Source organism: Indicator indicator, chromosome 21 (assembly GCF_027791375.1).
Source record: "Indicator indicator isolate 239-I01 chromosome 21, UM_Iind_1.1, whole genome shotgun sequence".
Taxonomy (NCBI): Eukaryota; Metazoa; Chordata; class Aves; order Piciformes; family Indicatoridae; genus Indicator; species Indicator indicator.
Genome location: NC_072030.1, coordinates 12,910,270 through 12,929,597, shown reverse-complemented (window position 1 = coordinate 12,929,597; position 19,328 = coordinate 12,910,270). Strand labels below are relative to the sequence as shown.

Sequence of the window (19,328 nt, the reverse complement as noted above, 5' to 3'; positions counted from 1 at the left end):
AACATTCCACTTTTCTCTGCTGCTAGCCAGGATTTTATTAGCAGATGAAGTGAGAGAAATTGGACAGGTTCAGAGGCAAGTAGGATTTGAAGCAGCTGAATCTGGTGCTGAGTGCACCTTCCTCTGCCTGTTCAAAGTGCAAGTGGCTGTGGCCTGTCTGGCAGGATGCTTTCACAGCCATTTGTGTATACACTGAACAAGGTAACAAAAATCAAAACTCACCTTGAAACTTCAGCTTCAGTTTTGATGCAGTCTGTAGAGTTTAGCTGCATGCTGTGTCCTCTGGAGCTGGAAATCTGGGTGGTTATGATGAGAACATTTCTCACCACCTAACTGGGAGAAGTTTAGTTACCTTACAGTGAAGCTCCTGACAGTGGTCAGTTTGGAGTCACTTCCATAAGAGGTCCTGAGTGTCTCTATTAGTAATGAGTGCTGATCTTCTTTCTGACCATTACCTCCTGTTTAGGATGCCATTGAGGCCATTGCAGAAAGTGCTTTTAAGACATCTCTCTACCCTGTCATCCTGTCCTTTGAGAACCACGTGGACTCGTGAGTATCTGGTGCCTGGGAGGTCTGCGTTCTCTGCTGTCCAGAGAAGAAAGTGCTGCTGGGCTCTGAGTGCCTGAGCTGAAGTGAAACATGAAAAGATAGAATCATGAAATTGTTTGGGTTGGAAAAGACCTCTAAGATCATCAGATCCAACCTTCAGCCCACCACCACCATGGCCATTAAACCATGTTCCCAAGTGCCAGGTCCACACATTTCTTGAACACCTCCAGGGATGGTGCCTGCACCATCTCCCTGGGCAGCCTGTTCCAAAGCCTGACCACTCTTGCAGCAAAGAATTTTTTTTCTGACATCCAACCTAAACTTCCCCTGGCACAATTTCAGGCCATTGCTTCTTGTTCTATCACCTGATGCTAAGGAGAAGAGACCAGCTCTCACCTGGCTCCAACCTCCTTTCAGGGAGTTGTAGAGAGCATTGAGGTCTCCTCTCAGCCTTCTTTTCTCCAGCCTAAACAAGCCCAGGTCTCTCAGCTGCTCCTCACAAGACCTGTTCTCCAGACCCTTCACCAGCTTCATTGCCCTTCTAAAGGGCCTGCTTCAGAAGTCCCTGCTCACTGATGGGGGATTTAAAGGTCCCTTCAACCCAAACCAGGCTGTGATTCTATGACTGGGACTTCTGCAGCAGCAGGAGGTGTGTTGGAGCTGAAAACTGAGCCATGAGCTGCAGAGGGAAAGTGGCCACAGTTGTGCAGGCTTTTAGCTCAGGATGAACAGATGGGAGCTGGGCTGGGAAGAGACTTGAGGACCGGCAGAGTATCTGTGTGAAGGCAAGAGGTAGTTAACTGGGGAGAGCACGTGGATCTCAGGGGGGTGATTCTTGCTAAGCTCTGAAGTTGGGTATCTGACTTCCTGGTCACTCCTGCTTGATCTCTCTGTTCCTCAGGCCCAAGCAGCAGGCGAAGATGGCTGAGTACTGCAGAACCATCTTTGGAGACATGCTACTGACAGAGCCTCTGGAGAAGTACCCAGTAAGTGCAAGCTGGGAAGGAGGAGAGGTGTTTGGGGAAAACTTGATCACTGCTGGTGCTAGGAGATGCCACCACGGATGCAAGGGCAGTGAAAGAGAAGATGGTGCTCTGGACAAACGATCCCGGTGAGCAGCACAGTGGCTGGAAGACCTCTTAGTCCCAGAGATTCTCCTAAGCACTCGCCTGGCTCTGCTCTTGTTTAACTCTGTGACTCGAGGGACTTTGGAAGCGGAGCTGTAGGTAGCCAAGCTGTGCCAGTTGTGCCAAGAGGAGTCACTGTGGCTTTGTACACTGTGGCTTTGGCTGTGTCAGGTCTGTCTGCCAGTCCTTGCTTTGCAAAGAAACAGGAACAAGGGCTTAGCAGCATTTCAGGCTCTTCTTACCAATGCACCTCAATTCCTGCTTCCAGCCTGGATAATTCTCCCTCCCAGGCATAGATGGGCAGTTCAGGGACATGCAGAGCCCAGTACTCAGAAGAATTGAGGAAAGCTCCTGGTCTACTTGACCCTAGCCATCAGGTTCCTTCTATATGTGTGTTTTGGACACAGGGACAACTTTGGTGACCCTCATGCATGTTGCTGCTGCTTCAGCTCTCTTGTGAACAGACAGTGATTTACTAATAGCAGGCAGTGCCTCTGCTCTGTGGAGGGGGGAGCTGAGACACCTAGCCAGGCATCTCTTTTGAAGCACTGAGGTCAGAAGAAGAGCTGAGAAGAAGCAGTGAGCAAATCAGCAGTTGCCCACTGGCCAGACCTATGTCACTGTCCAGGCAATGGGGAGAAACTGAGGGGTGTGGAGGTGTGGAGAGCAGCTCAGGGTATTATCATAGCATTGAATCAGAGAATTGTTTGGGTCAGTAGTGACCTCTAAGATCATTGAGAGCAACTGTCAACCTAACACCACTGTGGCCATTAAGCCACATCCCAGAGTGCCATGGCCACACTTTCTTGAACACCAAATTAGCTAAATTATCTGCAGGGGGAGTGTGGGTCTAGCAGCACAGTCTGACTCACATCCTTGTCATGAGCCACCTACTATGGGATCTGTTTTTCAAATCTGCTGCAGGCAGAGTGTTTCAATCTGGCCCCAGCACTGATCCAGGAGTGAGGCTCTGGGATAATGAGAGAAGTAGGTGGAATGTGAAAAGCCAGAGGTGTGGGGGTGCCTCCAGGACATGTAGATGGATTTCTAGCTGCTGGTGGAGGAGAGGTGATTGGGAACAGTATGGGGTGTGCAGGCAGCAGAATGAGAGAGGCCCTCAAAATGCTGGTCTGAAATCAAAGGTGAAATTCTTCATTAATGTAGTGGGATATACCAGAAAAGAGAGAACTTAGAGTGTGCAGTGAGTGAGAGATGTGTCCATTCACCAGTAAATGGCCAGAGCAAGGGTATGGAGAGGGACAGGGCAGATGAGTGTTGGAATTCTGTCTGTGAGGAGAATTCAGTATGAAGTTTGTATTGCAGCTGAAGCCAGGAGTTCCTCTGCCAAGTCCTAAGGATCTCCTGGGGAAAATCTTGATTAAGAACAAAAAGAACCAATCTGTATCTGGGAAGAGGCAGAACTCTTTGAAGAAAGGGAAGAATGTGGAACCAGAAATCATGGAGCAGCCACCCCCTGTGGATGCTGAAGATACTGGTATGTCTGAAGGGGGAGTGGAACTAGTCTAGCTAGATGAGCAAGTCTGGTCCACAGGAGACCTTCCACATCACCCAATACTAGCTTGAGGCAAGGCAGTACTGTCATTAATTCAGTTATCTCAAGAAGCAGCATAAGCTTGGCAGAGAATTTCTATCTTCAAAATATTTTCAAGCACCTCATTCCAAGCCAAAGAGACAATCAGCTTATGCCCTGCCCATCAGTTAGCTCTTTGCCCACTCTGGGGCATCTGGCTGCATGAGTTGGGAACTCATGGTAGACACCTGCTGTTGGTTTGATGGAAGGGTGGATCATGTTTTCCTGCTTGTAGCTCTCTGATAACCACAAATTCACCATGGCCTAGTTCTTCACTCTGAGGTTTTTGAAGGTTTATAGAACCTTCAGCCCCACTCTCCTCCCTTCCTCCAGTCTCAAGGCTGTCACCCCTTTGTGCTGAAGGAATTTGTGGCAGAACAGTGAATTTTCAATCCCTATCATGGCAGGAGCAGATGAAGGCATGGTGAGCACCACTGCAGAACATCTAAAATGGACATTTTTTTTCCCAGGAATGTGTGTGACCTCAGTGGGGAAAACAGCCCTGTGATTGTCACTGCTGGGGTGTGAGGGAGGCCTGCAGGAGGAAAGATTTGGTCTGGAGGGTGGTAGACCAGAGTGTGCTGGTTCCTACTTGGACTGGGCTGATGACATGGTGTGATTCTTCCACTCCTTGTTCCTGCCTGACCTAGCTCTGAGGTTTGCAGAGCTCTCCATAGCTAGCAATCAGCAGTGCCTTATCTCAGTGTTCTGCTGATGTGGGCTGTGTGTGCTCAGTCTGGGCAGGTGATGTGGCTGAAGAGGAACCAGAGGAAGAGGATGAACACCTTGGAAACCTGGATGAAGAGGAAATTAAAAAGATGCAGTCTGATGAGGTACTGTCATTGTGGTTTCTGCTCCTTTTCTGGATGTTGTGGGAGTTTTTTATTCTATCCTCCAGTTTTCTCTGGGGCCTCACCATGTTGAATAGAGAAAAAGCTCAAAGTGCAAAGAGGAATGAACTGGGCTGTGACCAGCTGGGGCTTTCCTTCACTCATGCAACACTCCTTTTTCCAGGAGAAACTAAATAAGAGAAATGGTGACCCAAGTACAAATATAGGCTGGCTGGAGAATGGCTTGAGAGCAGTCTTGAGGAGAAGGACTTGGGGGTGTCAGTTGGTGCAGTGGTGGAGGCAATAGTCACTGGCAGCCCAGAAGGCAACCCTGTGCTGGGCTGCATCAAAAGCAGTGTGACCAACAGGACCAGGGAGGTGACTCTGCCCCTCTGCTCTGGTGGTACTATGTCCACTTCTGGTGCCACCAACACAAGAAGGACATGGACCTGCTGGAGTGGGTCCAGAGGAGGCCACAAAGATGATCAGAGGGCTGGAGCACCTCCCCTACGAGAACAGGGTGGGACAGTTGGGGCTGCTCAGCCTGGGGAAAAGAAGGCTCTAAGAAGACCTTAGAGAAACCTTCCAGTATCTGAAGGGGGCTACAGGAGAGCTGGGGAGGGACTTTTTACAAGGGCTTGTAATGATAGGATGAGGGGCAATGGCTTTGAGCTGGAAGAGAGGAGATTTAGAGTGGAGATTAGGAAGAAATTCTTTACAGCGAGGGTGGTGAGACACTGGAGCAGGTTGCCCAGGGAGGTTGTGGATGCCCCCTCCCTGGAGGGGTCAGGTTGGATGGGGCCTTGAGCAACCTGGGCTGGTGGGAGGTGTCCCTGTCCATGGCAGGGAGTTGAAACTAGATGATCTTGAAGGTCCTTCCAACCCAAACCATTCTATGATTCTGTGATTCTACGTTGCAAGCACAGAGAATATGACAGAAGAGTTGTTATTTCTGACTCTGATCTGCTGCATGATTGGGAGATAACTCTGCCTCAGGCTGTTTGGAGAGCCTTAGTGTGATAGAAGTTGTTACTGAAACATGAAGTACTGCTGCTGAAGGTGAAGGGAGAAGGTCAGCATCACCCTGAATAGAAAACAAAACAAAACCAAAAAACCTTAACCAACCAACCAAACTAAAAAACCCAACCATTTTTCATTTCCTTCTCCTCAGAGTGGAGGAAAATGTCTCTGATTTTTCCCAGGTTCTGTGCTTTGAGAGGTTAAACAGGTCCTGGTTCTCTCCAGAGAGGTGTTGGAGTCTCCATCTTTGGAGACATTCCAGACTCACCTGGATCTGATCCTGTGTGACCTTCTTCAGGTGACCCTGCCTTGGCAGGGGAGTTGGCCTCAATAATCTGCAGAGGTCCCTTCCAATCCCTACCAATCTGTGATTCTGTGATCCCTCTCTGTGTGCCCCAGATTTGGTTTTTAAGAAGCCACCTGGGAGCTGCAGTCCTGTCTGTGCTGCACACAGAGGACCAGGAAACCAAAGAAACTGGTGTGCACTTGTCAGGGCAGCCACCAGAGTCCTTTATGAAGCCCAGGCATGTTTTGTTTCATCATCTCTCTTCTCTCTGGTCTTGCTTCTGCTCAGGGCACTGCTGGTTTGGAGGTGACAGCCTACGAGGAGATGTCCAGCCTTGTTAATTACATACAGCCCATCAAATTTGACTCCTTTGAAGTCTCTGCTCGTAAGTCCAGCTCAGTTTTTTCAGCTCTGTCACGTGTCCACCCAACCCAGGAGAGCAGTGCTCTCAGGTGCTGCTCTTCTCCACCTGCCTTTCACCCATTTTCTGTTGTGTTCTCCCCACAACCTCCACATAGTCAGACACATCCCTTCTGCCCTCCTCCCTGTAGTAAGGTACTGGTAAGGAGAAGACAGGGAGGTGTCAGATACTGGTCCCAGTTGTACAGCTGAGGGTGAAAACAAAGAGCCTAGATGCTGATGACATCTTGATGGGCTTGCTTTGCTGCTTCTGAAGGCAGGGATGAGCCCAGCTTTTCTGAATGTATGTGCCTGGCTATCCTCTTTTGTGGTGATTGGGCAGAGGAACATCTGAGAGACTGACCATGCACATGGTTTCTTCAGGCACATAGGTTCCTCTAAACACTTCCCACATTTGGGTCTAGCTTTGAGTGAGCTGGTTTGGTTGGTGAAACAAAAAGGAGAAAAACAGGAGAGTGAAGAAGAGGGAACTTGACAAAATAAAGGACTTGGTGCAAGACTTTGGCTTAAGAATGTGGGTTGGTGGCAGTGGTTGAACGTGATGATCTCAAAGGTGTCCTCCAACCTCAACAGTTCTATGATTCCATAAGTTCTAAGACTGAATATTTGGATTCATTTGGAACTAAAGCTCTGGACAGGATCTATTCTCTAAATGTCATTGAAATCCAGAAGGAGATGGGCAAAATTGTTGCCCTTCAAGGTTTGAGTCCATCCTGTCCGTGCTCCTGTCCAGCAGGACACAACCATGGTCTCTCTGGCAAACAAACCACCTTTGATGGACTGTTATTGTCCACTCCCTTTTTCAGGGACCAGGAGAAGGTAAATTGCCTTGATAGAAAATGATACCTAGTAGAAAGTGGGAGTGAAGAGGCCAAGTGCTCCTTGGGTCCCCTGGTCCCTACACACAGCTTGGGGCCTGGGGCTGCCTTTCTTCTGAATGCTTCCTTGTCTGCTGCCTCTAGAGAAGAACCGGAGTTATGTCATCTCCTCCTTCACCGAGCTGAAGGCTTATGACCTACTAACCAAGTTCCCTGTGCAGTTTGTGGAGTATCCTTTCGGCCACCTTTGTCTTGTGTGGTTGGTTGGTGGTGGCTTCTGGTTTCAGAACTGGTAAACTCTTCATCAGAGACACAAAGTGTGCAGGTGCTGGAGATGTGGGATCTCCCAGGGTGGCTTTGGGGGCTCTTCAGAGATTCTCAGCAGCATGCATCCTGCTGCAAGGCTGCCAGGTGCTTGTCCTTAAGTGGCAAGGGTGTGAGAAAGGAGCCTCTTGTTGCCAGAGCCTCTCTCTTCCTCTTCTCGGGAAGGGTCTGAGCATTTGGTAGCAGAGCTCGAACAGTTTCCACACCAGAGTTCATGAGCTGGCCCCAGGAGTGCTCCAGAGTTGTTTCCAATAGCACATCTGTAGATACAACAAGCGCCAGATGAGCAGGATCTACCCCAAAGGCACCCGGATGGACTCCTCCAATTACATGCCCCAGATGTTCTGGAACGTCGGCTGTCAGATGGTGGCACTCAACTTCCAGACCATGGGTGAGTGCCACATTGTCCTCCAGCTGCTGAGTGGAGGCTGTGTGTTTGTGTTCCTTGGCTCTCCTTCGCTGCTGTTTCCCTGAGCACCTTTGTGTGCTTTCTCCCACAGCATTGTTCTTTGACTCCATCTCCCACAGGCCCAGGCACTTTGCTTGGCCCAGCACAAACCTGGCACACAATGTCCTACACACTTGTGTCTGCAGACACACATGGACCTACTGTCATCCTGGGTACAATCTCTGGCTGTCCTGTAACATGATGTCAGACTAAATAATATTCACAAATGCTCATGGAGCTCCTCCTTCCCCCAAGTTGTTTCCTCTTCTGTAAGGAGGCACGCAGAGCCCATCCGGCTGCAGGCCTGGCCTGTCTGTGCTATAATTTCCAGTATTTTGACCTGAACAGGGAAGAAAAACCTTCCCTTGCTGCACAACCAGCATGAGGAGGAAATAAAAGCCTCCAGATGAAGCTCTTCTTTATCCCCTTCCTTCCTCTGAGGAGTGTCTTGTGTACAGAGAGTGTAGGACACAAGCTGTAGGATCAGTGGGAGAAAAAAAAAAAGAAGCCAATTCAAAAGAGAGTGAGAGATTAATTAAGAAGAGGCTGTAATATTGAGGATGTCATCTTGAAGACAGGTGCAGAAACCAGGAGACAGTGATCTCAAGAGAAGGGGCAGTGGATATGAACTTAGAGGGGACTCAAAATGAAAAGGGGAAGGAGCAGAGGGGTGCAGGCAGCTATTTACTTCACACCCCAAACCAGCAGGGACTTCCTAAAGCAGGTTTTAATATAGTCCTAGCCATGGCTTACGATGCAATCATAAGCCAAGCACTCACCTTACAGCAGCTGCTGTCATATTTTTCCCTGTGGGGTGCAGAGAGGTTTTAATTAGTTTTTGCTGTGGCTTTGTGAGCCTTTGGCTAGCAGGAGCTAAAAGTACAGCATCTTCCAGCTCACTCAGAGCATACAAGCCACATGATGGGGTCCCACAGACATGGTGTTCCTCTCTGGCAGATGTCCCCATGCAGCAGAACATGGCTCTCTTTGAGTTCAACGGGCAGTGTGGCTATCTGCTGAAGCATGAATTCATGAGGCGCCCAGACAAGCAGTTTGATCCCTTCTCTGTGGACCGCATCGACGTGGTGGTGGCCAGCACCCTCTCCGTCACGGCAAGTACCACCATGGGGCTGGCCCTCCCCTGGCAGCCCCCTCCTGGCACCTTGCCTGTGAGGGTGAACAGCAGGACCAGGGAGGTGATTCTCCCACTCTGTTCTGCTCTTGTGAGACCCCACCTGCAGTACTGCATCCAGGTCTGGTGATCCCAACACAAGAAGGACATGGACCTGTTGGAGTGGGTCCAGAGGAGGCCACAAAGATGATCAGAGGGCTGGAGCACCTCCCCTGTGAGGACAGGGTGGGACAGTTGGGGCTGCTCAGCCTGGAGAAGAGAAGGCTCTAAGAAGACCTTAGAGAAGCCTTCCAGTATCTGAAGGGAGCTATAGGAGAGCTGGGGAGGGACTTTTTACAAGGGCTTGTAATGATAGGATGAGGGGCAATGGCTTTGAGCTGGAAGAGAGGAGATTTAGAGTGGAGATTAGGAAGAAATTTTTTACAGCGAGGGTGGTGAGACACTGGAACAGGTTGCCCAGGGAGGTTGTGGATGCCCCCTCCCTGGAGGGGTCAGGTTGGCTGAGGCCTTGAGCAACCTGGGCTGGTGGGAGGTGTCCCTGTCCATGGCAGGGAGTTGAAACTAGATGATCTTGAAGGTCCTTCCAACCCAAACCATTCTATGATTGTATAACTGGTATCTCTATCCCCTCTGTTTGGTACCCTGTGGAGTTCTTAGTGGGAAATGAACCCAGAGAGTCCTGTGGGAGAGTTGTTACCATGGCAACTCCCAGGCTGTTCACTATTTTAAATTAATCATAATCGCATGAAAATGGAAAATTTGCATCTGCCACACAGAAGCCAAGGCTGTGGTGATGGGGAAGGGAGAAGGTTGGAGAAAGTGCTGAAGCAAAAAAAAACATGGGTGGAGGTAAAAGAAAAGCCTGTTGTGGTTTGGTGGGAGAAGGACTTTGGGGTGAAGGTATGGGTGGGTTCTTCTGTGCACTTCAGCAGCTGCTAATGCTGTTCCTGTTTGTTCCTAGATACTCTCTGGTCAGTTCCTCTCTGACCGCAGTGTGAAGACTTATGTGGAAGTTGAGTTGTTTGGGTTGCCAAGGGACACAAAACGCAAATACAGAACCAAGCTGACCTCCACTGCCAATTCCATTAACCCTGTCTGGAAAGAGGAGGCTTTTGTGTTTGAAAAGGTAATTACATCAGTGAATCCCTAAAGGTCCTGTTGGCTACAAGCCCTGCCTCTGGAGGCTTTGTTGGCTTTGGTGGGAGTTGGTCTCTTCTCTCCAGCATCAGGTGACAGAATGAGAGGAAATCGACTGAAATCAGGAAAAATTTCTTTCCTGCAAGAGTGGCCAGGCACTGGGAACAGGCTGCCCAGGAAGGCAGTGGAGTGACTGGCCCTGGAGGTGTTCAGGAAATGTGTGGTCACGGCCCTTGAGGACATGGTTTAATGGCCGTGACGGTGTTGGGTTGATGGTTGGACTCCATGATCTTAGAGATCTTTTCCAACCCAAACAATTCAATGATTCTGTGCTTCTCTGTTGGTGCCTTATTTTGTTTTTTTTTCCTTTAGATCATGATGCCTGAGTTGGCCTCTCTCAAAATTGTGGCTTGGGAGGAAGGAGGGAAGTTCATTGGGCATCGCATCATTCCTGTCATTGCAGTGCACTCAGGTAAATGGTGTGGAAATTCCTGCAGCTTTTGAGCCCTGGAGACCTATTAATTGAAAGGAAGATATGAACAGATGTATATTTTGCTACTTAATCTCCATTTGTGGATGCTCCCTCCCTGGAGATGTTCAAGGCCAGATTGGATGGGGCCTTGAGCAGCTTGGTCTAGTGGAAGGTGTCCCTGCCCATGGCAGGGGGGTTGAAAGGAGTTGATCTTTAAGGTCCCTTCCAACCCAAACCATTCTGTGGCTCTGCGATTCCCGCAGGCAGTGAAGCCTTGAAATTGATCCTGTCATAGCCTTGGCCTAATTCCCTAATTCATTTCCCACACCCTCTGTAAAGAAAGAATTTGTTTTGCTCTTGGAGCACACAGCCAAGAGGGGACAGCTTTTCTCCTCTGGTTTCAGGCTACCACCACGTCTGCCTGCGCAGCGAGAGCAACATGCCCCTCACCATGCCCTCGCTCTTCGTCTACCTGGAGGTGAAGGACTACGTCCCTGATGCCTGGGCAGGTAGAGTCCATGTGGAGGCAGCTCTGGCTTTGGCCAAACTCTGATCCAGAAGCGTTTTTCCAGCCTGGGGGTTGCTTTCCTGCTGCACCCTTAATTCCTTGCCAGCATCCTGTCACACTGCTGCTTTCATCAGGAGAGCATGGATGGGATGCTTGCTCTGTAGCCCTGCCTGTATGGGTGGAGGCACACACACCTGATGTGCAGTGCAGATGTGGCTGTCTCTCTCTTTTGGAATGGGTGAATCTCTTCACTGTTTTTATTCAGATAACTGTTAGGGACTGAGAACAGGGCTTTAGGGAGCACAGGAGCATTCTTCCCTGCTTGAAGAGAAGGATGTTCTTGCTGGTGCTGAGACAGGGTGATCTTCCCTTAAAAAGGGGATGGTCACACAGTGAGAGGTCAGTCAGGAGAGAAGCCCACTGAAAGTATTGACAGCAAAACTTCTAAAGTCCTGAGCAAAGCCACACAGAATGCAACAGCATCAGCCACAGAAGTTTTTGGGAATACTCCTCACTCTTACTCCCTCTTCCCCTCTGCTCCTGCAGAGGAACCTTGTTCAAGGGGGAAATCCTGTGAGATTGAGGGGTTTAACAGATACTCATCAAAAAGGCCAAGTTTGTACAGCATGGCCTAGGCTTGGAGCAGGGAGCTGTGCAGGTTGCAAAGGCTGAGCCTGGCTTTGGATTTTGGGAGCAGGATGCTCTACTCAGCTTCACAGAGATGCCCTAAACATCAGGTGTGAGCCAGCACCTCAGAAAGGGACCGAGGTGAAGATGAACCCCTCCCATTGTTCTGTCAGAGAGAAGCTTGTGACAAGTAGAGAACACAAAATACCCCTGCCCAGGCCAGAAAGGAGAGCAGAAGTCAAGGGAAGTCAGAGTCCAGTGGGTTAGGTGACAATCTGAGCAAAGGCCTTCTCTTTGTTTGTAGATCTGACTATTGCTCTCTCCAACCCCATCAAGTTCTTCAGTCTGCAAGACAAGAGATCAGTTAAGCTGAAGGATGGCTCAGTGGAGGTGAGTTTGTCATGCTCTGTTGTCATCTCTACAGCATGTTGAGTGGCTTCAGTCTGAAGTAATGGAGCTTTGATGATCTTTGCTTTAGAGGCCTGGCACACACAGGAACCTCCCATCTGCTGAAGCTAACGGGATATCAGACTCCAGTTGGAAACTGGGGATTCCTCTTCCAAATGGGCCTGCAGGTAAAGTTGTGGGTGGTGTGGGCTGAGCTAGAAGGGAAGGTCTGCCCACTCAAGGGTGGGAAGAAACAGTCCTGGGTGTTGACTGCAAGATTAAGTAGGGAGCCATTAACATAACAAGCAAACGCTACTGAACTTGGACCAGTCAGATGAACTGGAAAGAAGTTATGGATTTATAGAATCATAGAACTGTTGAGGTTGGAAGAGACCTTTGAGATCAAGTCCAACCACTTGCCTGGAGCTCAATCCCATCACTGCTGCTAAGCCACTACCACTAAACCATGTCCCTCAGCACCATGTCTGATAGACATCAAAACACAAAGCCAACATTAACTGCTAGGGTTAAAGAATCTCTCAAAGAAGCTCTAGCAGAGAAAGATTGTCCTGAAAATACATTTGTTCCTTTCATACTGGCACTCTCTTGGCCTTACAGGATAGACAACATATGTTAAAAGTGTAGTATTGTTGGAAGTGCCAGAAGGTTGTTCATAAATTCATAGAAGAAACCTTGAAGACCACCCAGTTCCAAGCCCAATGCCATGGGCAGGGACACCTTCCACTACACCAGGTTGTTCAAGGCCCCATCCAGCCTGGCCTTGAACACCTCCAGGGAGGGGGCATCCACAACTTCTCTGATGTTCCTCAAGCATGCTTCCAACACCAGCTAATTGATAGAGTAATTTCAGGCCAGGTTAGTGAGATGATCTTCTTCTCTTCTGTTGTGTTTTATAGTAATCAACAGCTAGTCAGCATTGTTCCTTATTTCCTGTGTCCACCTGATTAATGCCCTTGCAAATGTGTTGGTATCCAAACAAGCAGTTTCTCAAATTTCAGACCAGAACGTTCTTCTCACCTGATCAAAACAAGTCTCCATGTGCCAAATGATCCCCAGCAATACCAAGCTAGTACAAAGCAAATGCCTTTTCTCTCTGCCAAGGCAGAGAACCCTGTTCCCTTTTTCTTGTGCCAGTTAAGCTCCCAAGCACTTGAGCATCTCAGCAGCTTAATGAATTCCTGTGTGTTCACACCTTTATGTGGCCCATGTTCTTGATGAGCTCTCCACTGTCTGCTTTCAACCCAAAGATCCAAGACAGAACATGAACAGGAACCTTTTTGTGTGATTTCAGGAGCAGCAGCATTCGCCAAGGACGAAAATATGAGAGCAGTGACACAGATAGCAGGTAACACCTTGTGCTCTTCATGTGGGCTGAGCCCCTTCCAGTCATCTTATGTTCCCTCTCTGCCCAGCTTCTGACTGGGATAGAGGTGAATTTAAAAAGCACTGGCCCAGCCCTGCCTGTTGTAGCCAGCACTAAAGACAAACCATATGGAATTTCATGCTTGGGGACCCCATTTCCCTGCCTGTGGCACCATCAGCCCATTTTGACCACCTCACCACACACAGTGGTGAGCTCACAGCAGGTCAGGAGGAGAGAAGAGGTTTGGGGTCGCCATGGTCAATGCCTTACACGAGCTGTGCTGTCACCTGCACAGGCAGGTCAGAAGATCTTTGGACTGCCTCAGCTTTAGCACTGCAGCAACTCAATTTTAGGGCAGGGTGGGAGGCTGAGGCTGTCACACAAGTTCTGCTCTGGCCAGATCTGAAATCTGGTGAAATGCACTATGGGCAAGTTTCAAGTCCTGCATCTGGGGAAGAACAACCCCATGGATCAGCACAGGCTAGGGCCTGGTCTGATGGAGAGCAGCTCTGAGATAAAGGACCTGGGAGTCCAAAGGCAGCAATGCTGGCCCTAGAATCATAGAACCACAGAACTGTTGAGGTTGGAGCTCACAATTCCCCCACTACTGCTAAGCCACCTCCATTAAAACACATCCCTCAGCACCACATCCATGCAGCTTTTAAACCCCTCCAGGGATGGTGACTCCACCAGATCCCTGGGCAGGTGGTTACAAGCCTGAGAACCCTTTCTAGGAGGAATTTTTTTTCCTAATATCTAACCTGAACCTCCCTTGGTGCAACTTGATGCCATGACTTCTGGTCATGGCCACACCAGGCATCCAGCAGATGCAGTGCTGAGAAGAAGGAGGAGAAGCAGAATGAGGGCAGCGCTGCAGCCCCCTGTCTAACCCCAAAAGGCATCAGAGCAGGTTGAGAAATGCTGGGTGGAGAAAACAGCCTTTTTAACTCTGTGTTTTAGAGCCTCAGACAGCAAGCCTGGCAGAGCTGCAGCAGATGAAGCACTTTCTGAAGCTGCTGAAGAGGCAGAAGAAGGAACTAAGGGAACTGGAAAGGAAAGGAAGTAAACGGAGGGAGGAGCTGCTGCAGAAATATTCTGTGCTTTTTTGGGAGCCTGTCTGCTCTGGAAGCAAAAAAAGGATGATGCACTCTAGGAAAACCCAGAAGAAGAGGTAAGGCCTGCAGGTCAGCTCCCCAAACCAAGACAGAGGGCTCCCCTTCTCTGAGTGGGCATCCACACCTCCCTGGGTTTATAGTGTTGGATGTGCCCACTGAGGGTGGGTAGGAAGGTCAGGATTGTGTCAGCCTCTCTAGAAGCAGCACAGCTGCTGTATCTGTTCTGCAGGAGTTTGACAACAGGTGATGTTGGTACCTGTGCACACCCTGTAGACATGGCAGAAAGCATTGACAGCCAAGTGCTGGAACTGAGAGAGAGGCTGGAGATGGAGCTGATCCAGCTTGGGGAGGAACACCACAATGGGATTCGAAGAAAGAAAGAGCAGCATGCCACAGAGGTAAGGACTGCAAGGGCTAGGAAGCTGCTGAGGGGTCTGGAGAACAGGTCTGGTGAGGAGCAGCTGAGGGACCTGGGGGCTGTTCAGACTGTCTCTCTACAACTCCATGAAAGGAAGTTGGAGCCAGGTGGGGGTCAGTCTCTTCTGACATGCAACAAGTGACAGGACAAGAAGAAACAGCCTGAAGTTGTGCAAAGGGAGGTTCAGTTTGGACATTAGGAACAATTTCTTCCCAGAAAAGATTCTCAGGCACTGGAACAGGATGCCCAGGGAGCTGGTGGTGTCACCATCCCTGGAAGTGTTTAAAGGACACATGAATGTGATGCTGAGGGACATGGTTAGTGGCTGTGGCTTAGCAGCAGTGGGGGAATTGTGAGCTCCAGGCAAGTGGTTGGACTTGGTGATCTCAACAGCCTCTTCCAACCTCTACAGCTCTGTAATTCTATGAATCTGTGCTGCCTGCTGCACACAGAGATTGGAAGCTGACAATAAAGATAGCCTGGATGTGTGAGGGGTCTGAGTGGCTTTGGAGCCTTGAGGGAGCCAGTCCACTAACTGGAATTCAGTGCAGGGAGGGATTAAGCTGAATCTGGTGGTGTGCTGGCTCTCACCTTGGTTTGCTTGGTTTTGGTCTTGTTTTCATCCCTGGAACAGCAAGTCAGCAGGATAACAGAGCTGGCCAGAGAGAGGCAGGCAGCTGAGCTGAAGGCACTGAAGGAGTCATCTGAAAGGTAAACTTAATGCTGGAGTCACAAAGTAGTAATGGATGACTCTTCTCTGGGGCAGCATCTTCTGCTAGATGTCAAAGCACTGTCCTGCAGACAGTGAGTGAATGTCCCTGGAGGTGGTTAAAAGCCATGTAGATGTGGTGCTTGGGGATATGGCTCAGTGGTGGACTTGGTGGAGTAGGGTTAATGGTTGGACTCACTAATCCAATCTAAATGACTCTATCAATAAGGGGAAGAGGAGCATTTCATTGACTTTGCTGAGGAATGGAGGCACAGCAGCGTGGCACAGGGTCTTACACAGTGGCAGTGGTGGCAGCACAGCTCTTGTGCTGTTGTGATGGTTTGAAACTGTCTTTTTAATTTTTCCTGTCCAGAACAGTGTTCCTGCCCTGAGGCACCAAGGAGGGTGTTAGCATTCAGGCTGCAGTAAGTAGCCTTGACTAATTCATTTGGGTAGGAAATCAGATTGGTGGTCCCTGGCTGCCATCTCTATCTGCTCTAGTCAGTCCATCACACCTGCTCCCTTCCAGGGACAGATCAGCTCACTCTGCTGAATGAATTGACCATCTTGGCTTCAGTACTTAAATCAACTGGCAGAATCAATTCCATGATTCCTCCACAGGCATTTCTCCATTTGTTCTTTCAATAACATTGTCCTGCAGCTAAATTCCTCACCCATTCCTCCCCCCCATTAAATCCTCTCTCTGCCTTTAGGTATTAAGTCAGGCAGAACTTGGTCCAGCAGGAGAGATTCTCTGTTTCAGCAGGTTCAGCTTCTACAGGCAGGACTGAGAGAAACAGGTGGAGTAGTTTGGGACTGGTTTGCTAACAACATAATGTCATCTAGCAGTCACATCTACAGCAGACAGAAAGATTCATGGATCTTGCTGGAGGGTAGGAAGGCTCTGCAGAGAGATCTGGCCAGGCTGGATTTATGCCTGAGGTCAATGGGATGAGGTTCAACAAAGCCAAGTTGTGCTGTTCCTACACTTGGAGCACCACAACCCCATGATGGCTCCAGGCTGGGAGCAAAGCAGCTGGAAACTGCCTGGTGAAAGCTGGGCTTTCTGCTGGACAGTCACTCAAACTTAGCTTCTCTGGCTAGCAGAGCTCTCCCTGCAGGGAGCTGTGTTGGTCTGTGGGCTTTGGGAGCAGTGCTGTCCCTCACAACACTCTTTCCTCTCCACAGCAACATTAGAGACATTAAGAAGAAGCTGGAGGCAAAGAGAGTGGATCGAATCCAGACCATGATGAGGAACACGAGTGACAAAGCTGCTCAGGAGAGGTACTGGGGGATGGCACTGGGCTCTGCACATGCAGAGTGCCTGCTGTCCCGCTCCAGGCAGGTCTGTCACCAGCACAGGCTTTGTGGAGCAGCCAGACAGGCAGTGTGGGGATGAGGGAAGTTGTGCTGGCGTGGCATGGCCTGGCCTCCCTCCTGGCTTGGCAGTTTCCCTCCAGTGCACAGGCACAGACAGTGAGGCCAAACATCTGCTCCTGAGCTGCAGCAAGAACATCACCCTGCAGTCTGCTGAGCCTGGCTTCTGGAGCCTTCTGCACAGGCTTCATTTTCTGTGTGTAAGGCAGTCAGTGAGTGGTACCACTGGCTGGACTTCTGACAAGGCAGAGCGCAGCAGTGCCTTGGAAACGTCCCCTGCCCTGCCACAGGCAGGAGGAGCTCAAGTGGGAGTGGAGAAACTGTACCCTGAAGGGTATCTTAGGGTTCACTTTCACTCACTTCAGGTGAACCCCAAGAGCTCTTCCACATACCTCCTGCCTACCCTCATGCCTTGGTGGATATTTATCCCCTACTAGAGTCAAAGGTGGGCTGTCCCCAGCCCTTCTAGCATCCCTGTGATGAGTTTCAGCAGCTCTCAGTCAGAGGCTGTGCTCAGGCAGATGCAGGCTGCAGCCTTCCTTCTCCCTCCTTGTTACAAAGGTAGGACTGTGCCTGAGCCTGGGTGTTCAAGCACCCTGAAGCTCAGGGTCAGTGTTGTTCTCAGTCAGAAAACCCAAACCATGAATCAGTTTTAACAGCCTCAGGTGTTCAAGGGTACTGGGCAGGGGACACTGCCTTGTTTGCTTCAAGCTCAGAGCAAGGACCTTTTGCTGTTAAGCTGAAAAAACCCAGAACTTTGGATCCAATGATGTGGCTGCTGTCTAAGTCACAAATGAATGGTGTTTTATTTGCCTTTCCTAAAATTACAGCAGCCTCTCAGAGTGGGAGGACACTGAGAAGACACCACACCTGTCTGTGTGGGCAGGAGAGTCCTGCCTTCCTGCAGAGCACTGAGAAATGAGGTTATATAAAGGGAGCAGATGGATGGGAGGCTTTTTATACATTTCCTTTCTTTAAAGGTTGAAGAAAGAAATTAATAACTCTCACATCCAGGAAGTGGTGCAAACAATCAAGCTGGTAAGTTCTTCTCTCAGTCTGCCACAGAACCTCCATCTTCTGCAAGGTGTGAGCACAGCTCACAGACAGAGTTCTCTGAGGCATTTAAATCCCACCCAGGACTCTGAGTGTGGAATTCAGGCAGCCAAGGTGTGGCTGAAGACAGCTGCTACCTCTTCTAAAATACTGCAGGTCCCCAAGGTTTGGGAGAGCCCTCCCCACCTGGTCAGAGGCAGCACAGACAGAGCTGTCTGTGATATTTTACATCTCTAATCATCCAGGATTTTCTGGAGCACAACTAATGAGCAGCATCACCTCACATCTGTTTAGTAATGTGCAAAACTATTTTAGCCTGGAGAAGAGGAGGCTGAGGGGAGACCTTATTGCTCCCTGCAACACCCTGAGAGGAGGTTGGAACCAGGTGGGGGCTTGGTCTCTTCTCCCTAATATCAGGTGATAGAATGAGAGAAAATGGCCTGAAACTGTGCCAGCAGAGGTTTAGGATGAAGATTAGGAACAATTTCTTTCCTCCAAGAGTGGTCAGGCATTGGAACAGGCTGCCCAGGGAGGTGGTGGAGTCACCATCCCTGGAGGTGTGGCCATGGCACTTTGGGACGTGGTTTCATGGCCATGGTGGTGTTGGGCTGATGGCTGGACTGGATGATCTTAGAGGGCTTTTCCAATCCAACCTATTCTCTGATTCTATGAAGATAGTGCAGGGGGAGAGGAGATCTTGAGGATCTCATCTTTGTCCTGCAGAGACCCTGTTCCCTTACAGAGCAGCACTCCTGCTGCCCTGGAGTTCAGGGGCTGGAGTTCTATACAGATAACTCAGAGCCAGCAGAAATTATTCAGAAATGAGAGTGAGAGGACACTGTGGTGTGTGCTCTACAGTCCTGTGTTCTCCTGTTACAAGCTGAGGATGGCTAAAGCATTTGGGTTTTAATAAAAATTAATTTGTTTTAATTTGTTCTTTTCAAAGGTGACAGAAAAGACAGCCAGGTACCAGCAGAAACTGGAGGAGAAGCAGGCAGATAATCTGAGAGCAATCAAGGAGAAGGAAAGTCAGGTAAGGGCAAAGCTGAAGCTGAGGCTCAGTGTTGTTATCAGTCAGCAAACCCAACCCACTCCAGGGGCTCAGCCTTCACTGGGCATTCTTTGATGAATGCCACGCTCAGCCTCCACACACACTTCAGACACCCACTCCTCAGTACACTGGGAAGATGAATGACTTAGAAGGTGGTTCTGCAGGAGCCTGCACAGCTCTGAGAGGTGCTGCACTCCTACACTCCCTGAGCCAGCATCAGCATTCATCTAACCCTACAAAACCCCCTAAATTTAAGTGTGATGGAAATGCATCATTAGAAGAGAGGAGTCTCGTCCCTGAGCTCCTTCAAGCTCACAGAAGACATTCATGCTCTCTCAAGGTTGCTGTGCAGAGAACATTCCATCAGCCTGGGGTAAGTCAATGGTCCTTCTGAAGGCTGCCTGAGGGATGGAGCCAAGGCATTCAATGTAAGGCTGAGACCAAAGTCAGCAAGAGCTAACACCTCACCATACTGATCTCTCTCACAGCAGATTTGTTACTATCCTCAGCCTGACACTCGTTTGGCTTCACTGTCTGGAGAATGA

The 19,328-nt window shown here is 49.6% G+C and overlaps 1 protein-coding gene across 1 annotated transcript in view; it reads left to right on the top strand.

The window, feature by feature from the left end:
* The window catches only part of PLCB2 (phospholipase C beta 2), a 45,858-nt gene that overhangs the window by 23,356 nt on the left and 3,174 nt on the right, over positions 1-19,328 (top strand). Inside the window, exons 12-31 of the mRNA XM_054390584.1 lie at positions 467-549; positions 1,451-1,535; positions 3,000-3,171; positions 4,003-4,100; positions 5,692-5,788; positions 6,786-6,870; positions 7,232-7,356; positions 8,371-8,525; positions 9,507-9,671; positions 10,055-10,154; positions 10,559-10,663; positions 11,594-11,679; positions 11,768-11,864; positions 12,989-13,042; positions 14,021-14,231; positions 14,405-14,573; positions 15,228-15,304; positions 16,491-16,586; positions 17,660-17,717; positions 18,679-18,765. Coding sequence (XP_054246559.1) covers positions 467-549; positions 1,451-1,535; positions 3,000-3,171; positions 4,003-4,100; positions 5,692-5,788; positions 6,786-6,870; positions 7,232-7,356; positions 8,371-8,525; positions 9,507-9,671; positions 10,055-10,154; positions 10,559-10,663; positions 11,594-11,679; positions 11,768-11,864; positions 12,989-13,042; positions 14,021-14,231; positions 14,405-14,573; positions 15,228-15,304; positions 16,491-16,586; positions 17,660-17,717; positions 18,679-18,765 — 2,205 coding nt within the window. The remainder of the gene's footprint in view (positions 1-466; positions 550-1,450; positions 1,536-2,999; positions 3,172-4,002; positions 4,101-5,691; positions 5,789-6,785; positions 6,871-7,231; positions 7,357-8,370; positions 8,526-9,506; positions 9,672-10,054; positions 10,155-10,558; positions 10,664-11,593; positions 11,680-11,767; positions 11,865-12,988; positions 13,043-14,020; positions 14,232-14,404; positions 14,574-15,227; positions 15,305-16,490; positions 16,587-17,659; positions 17,718-18,678; positions 18,766-19,328) is intronic.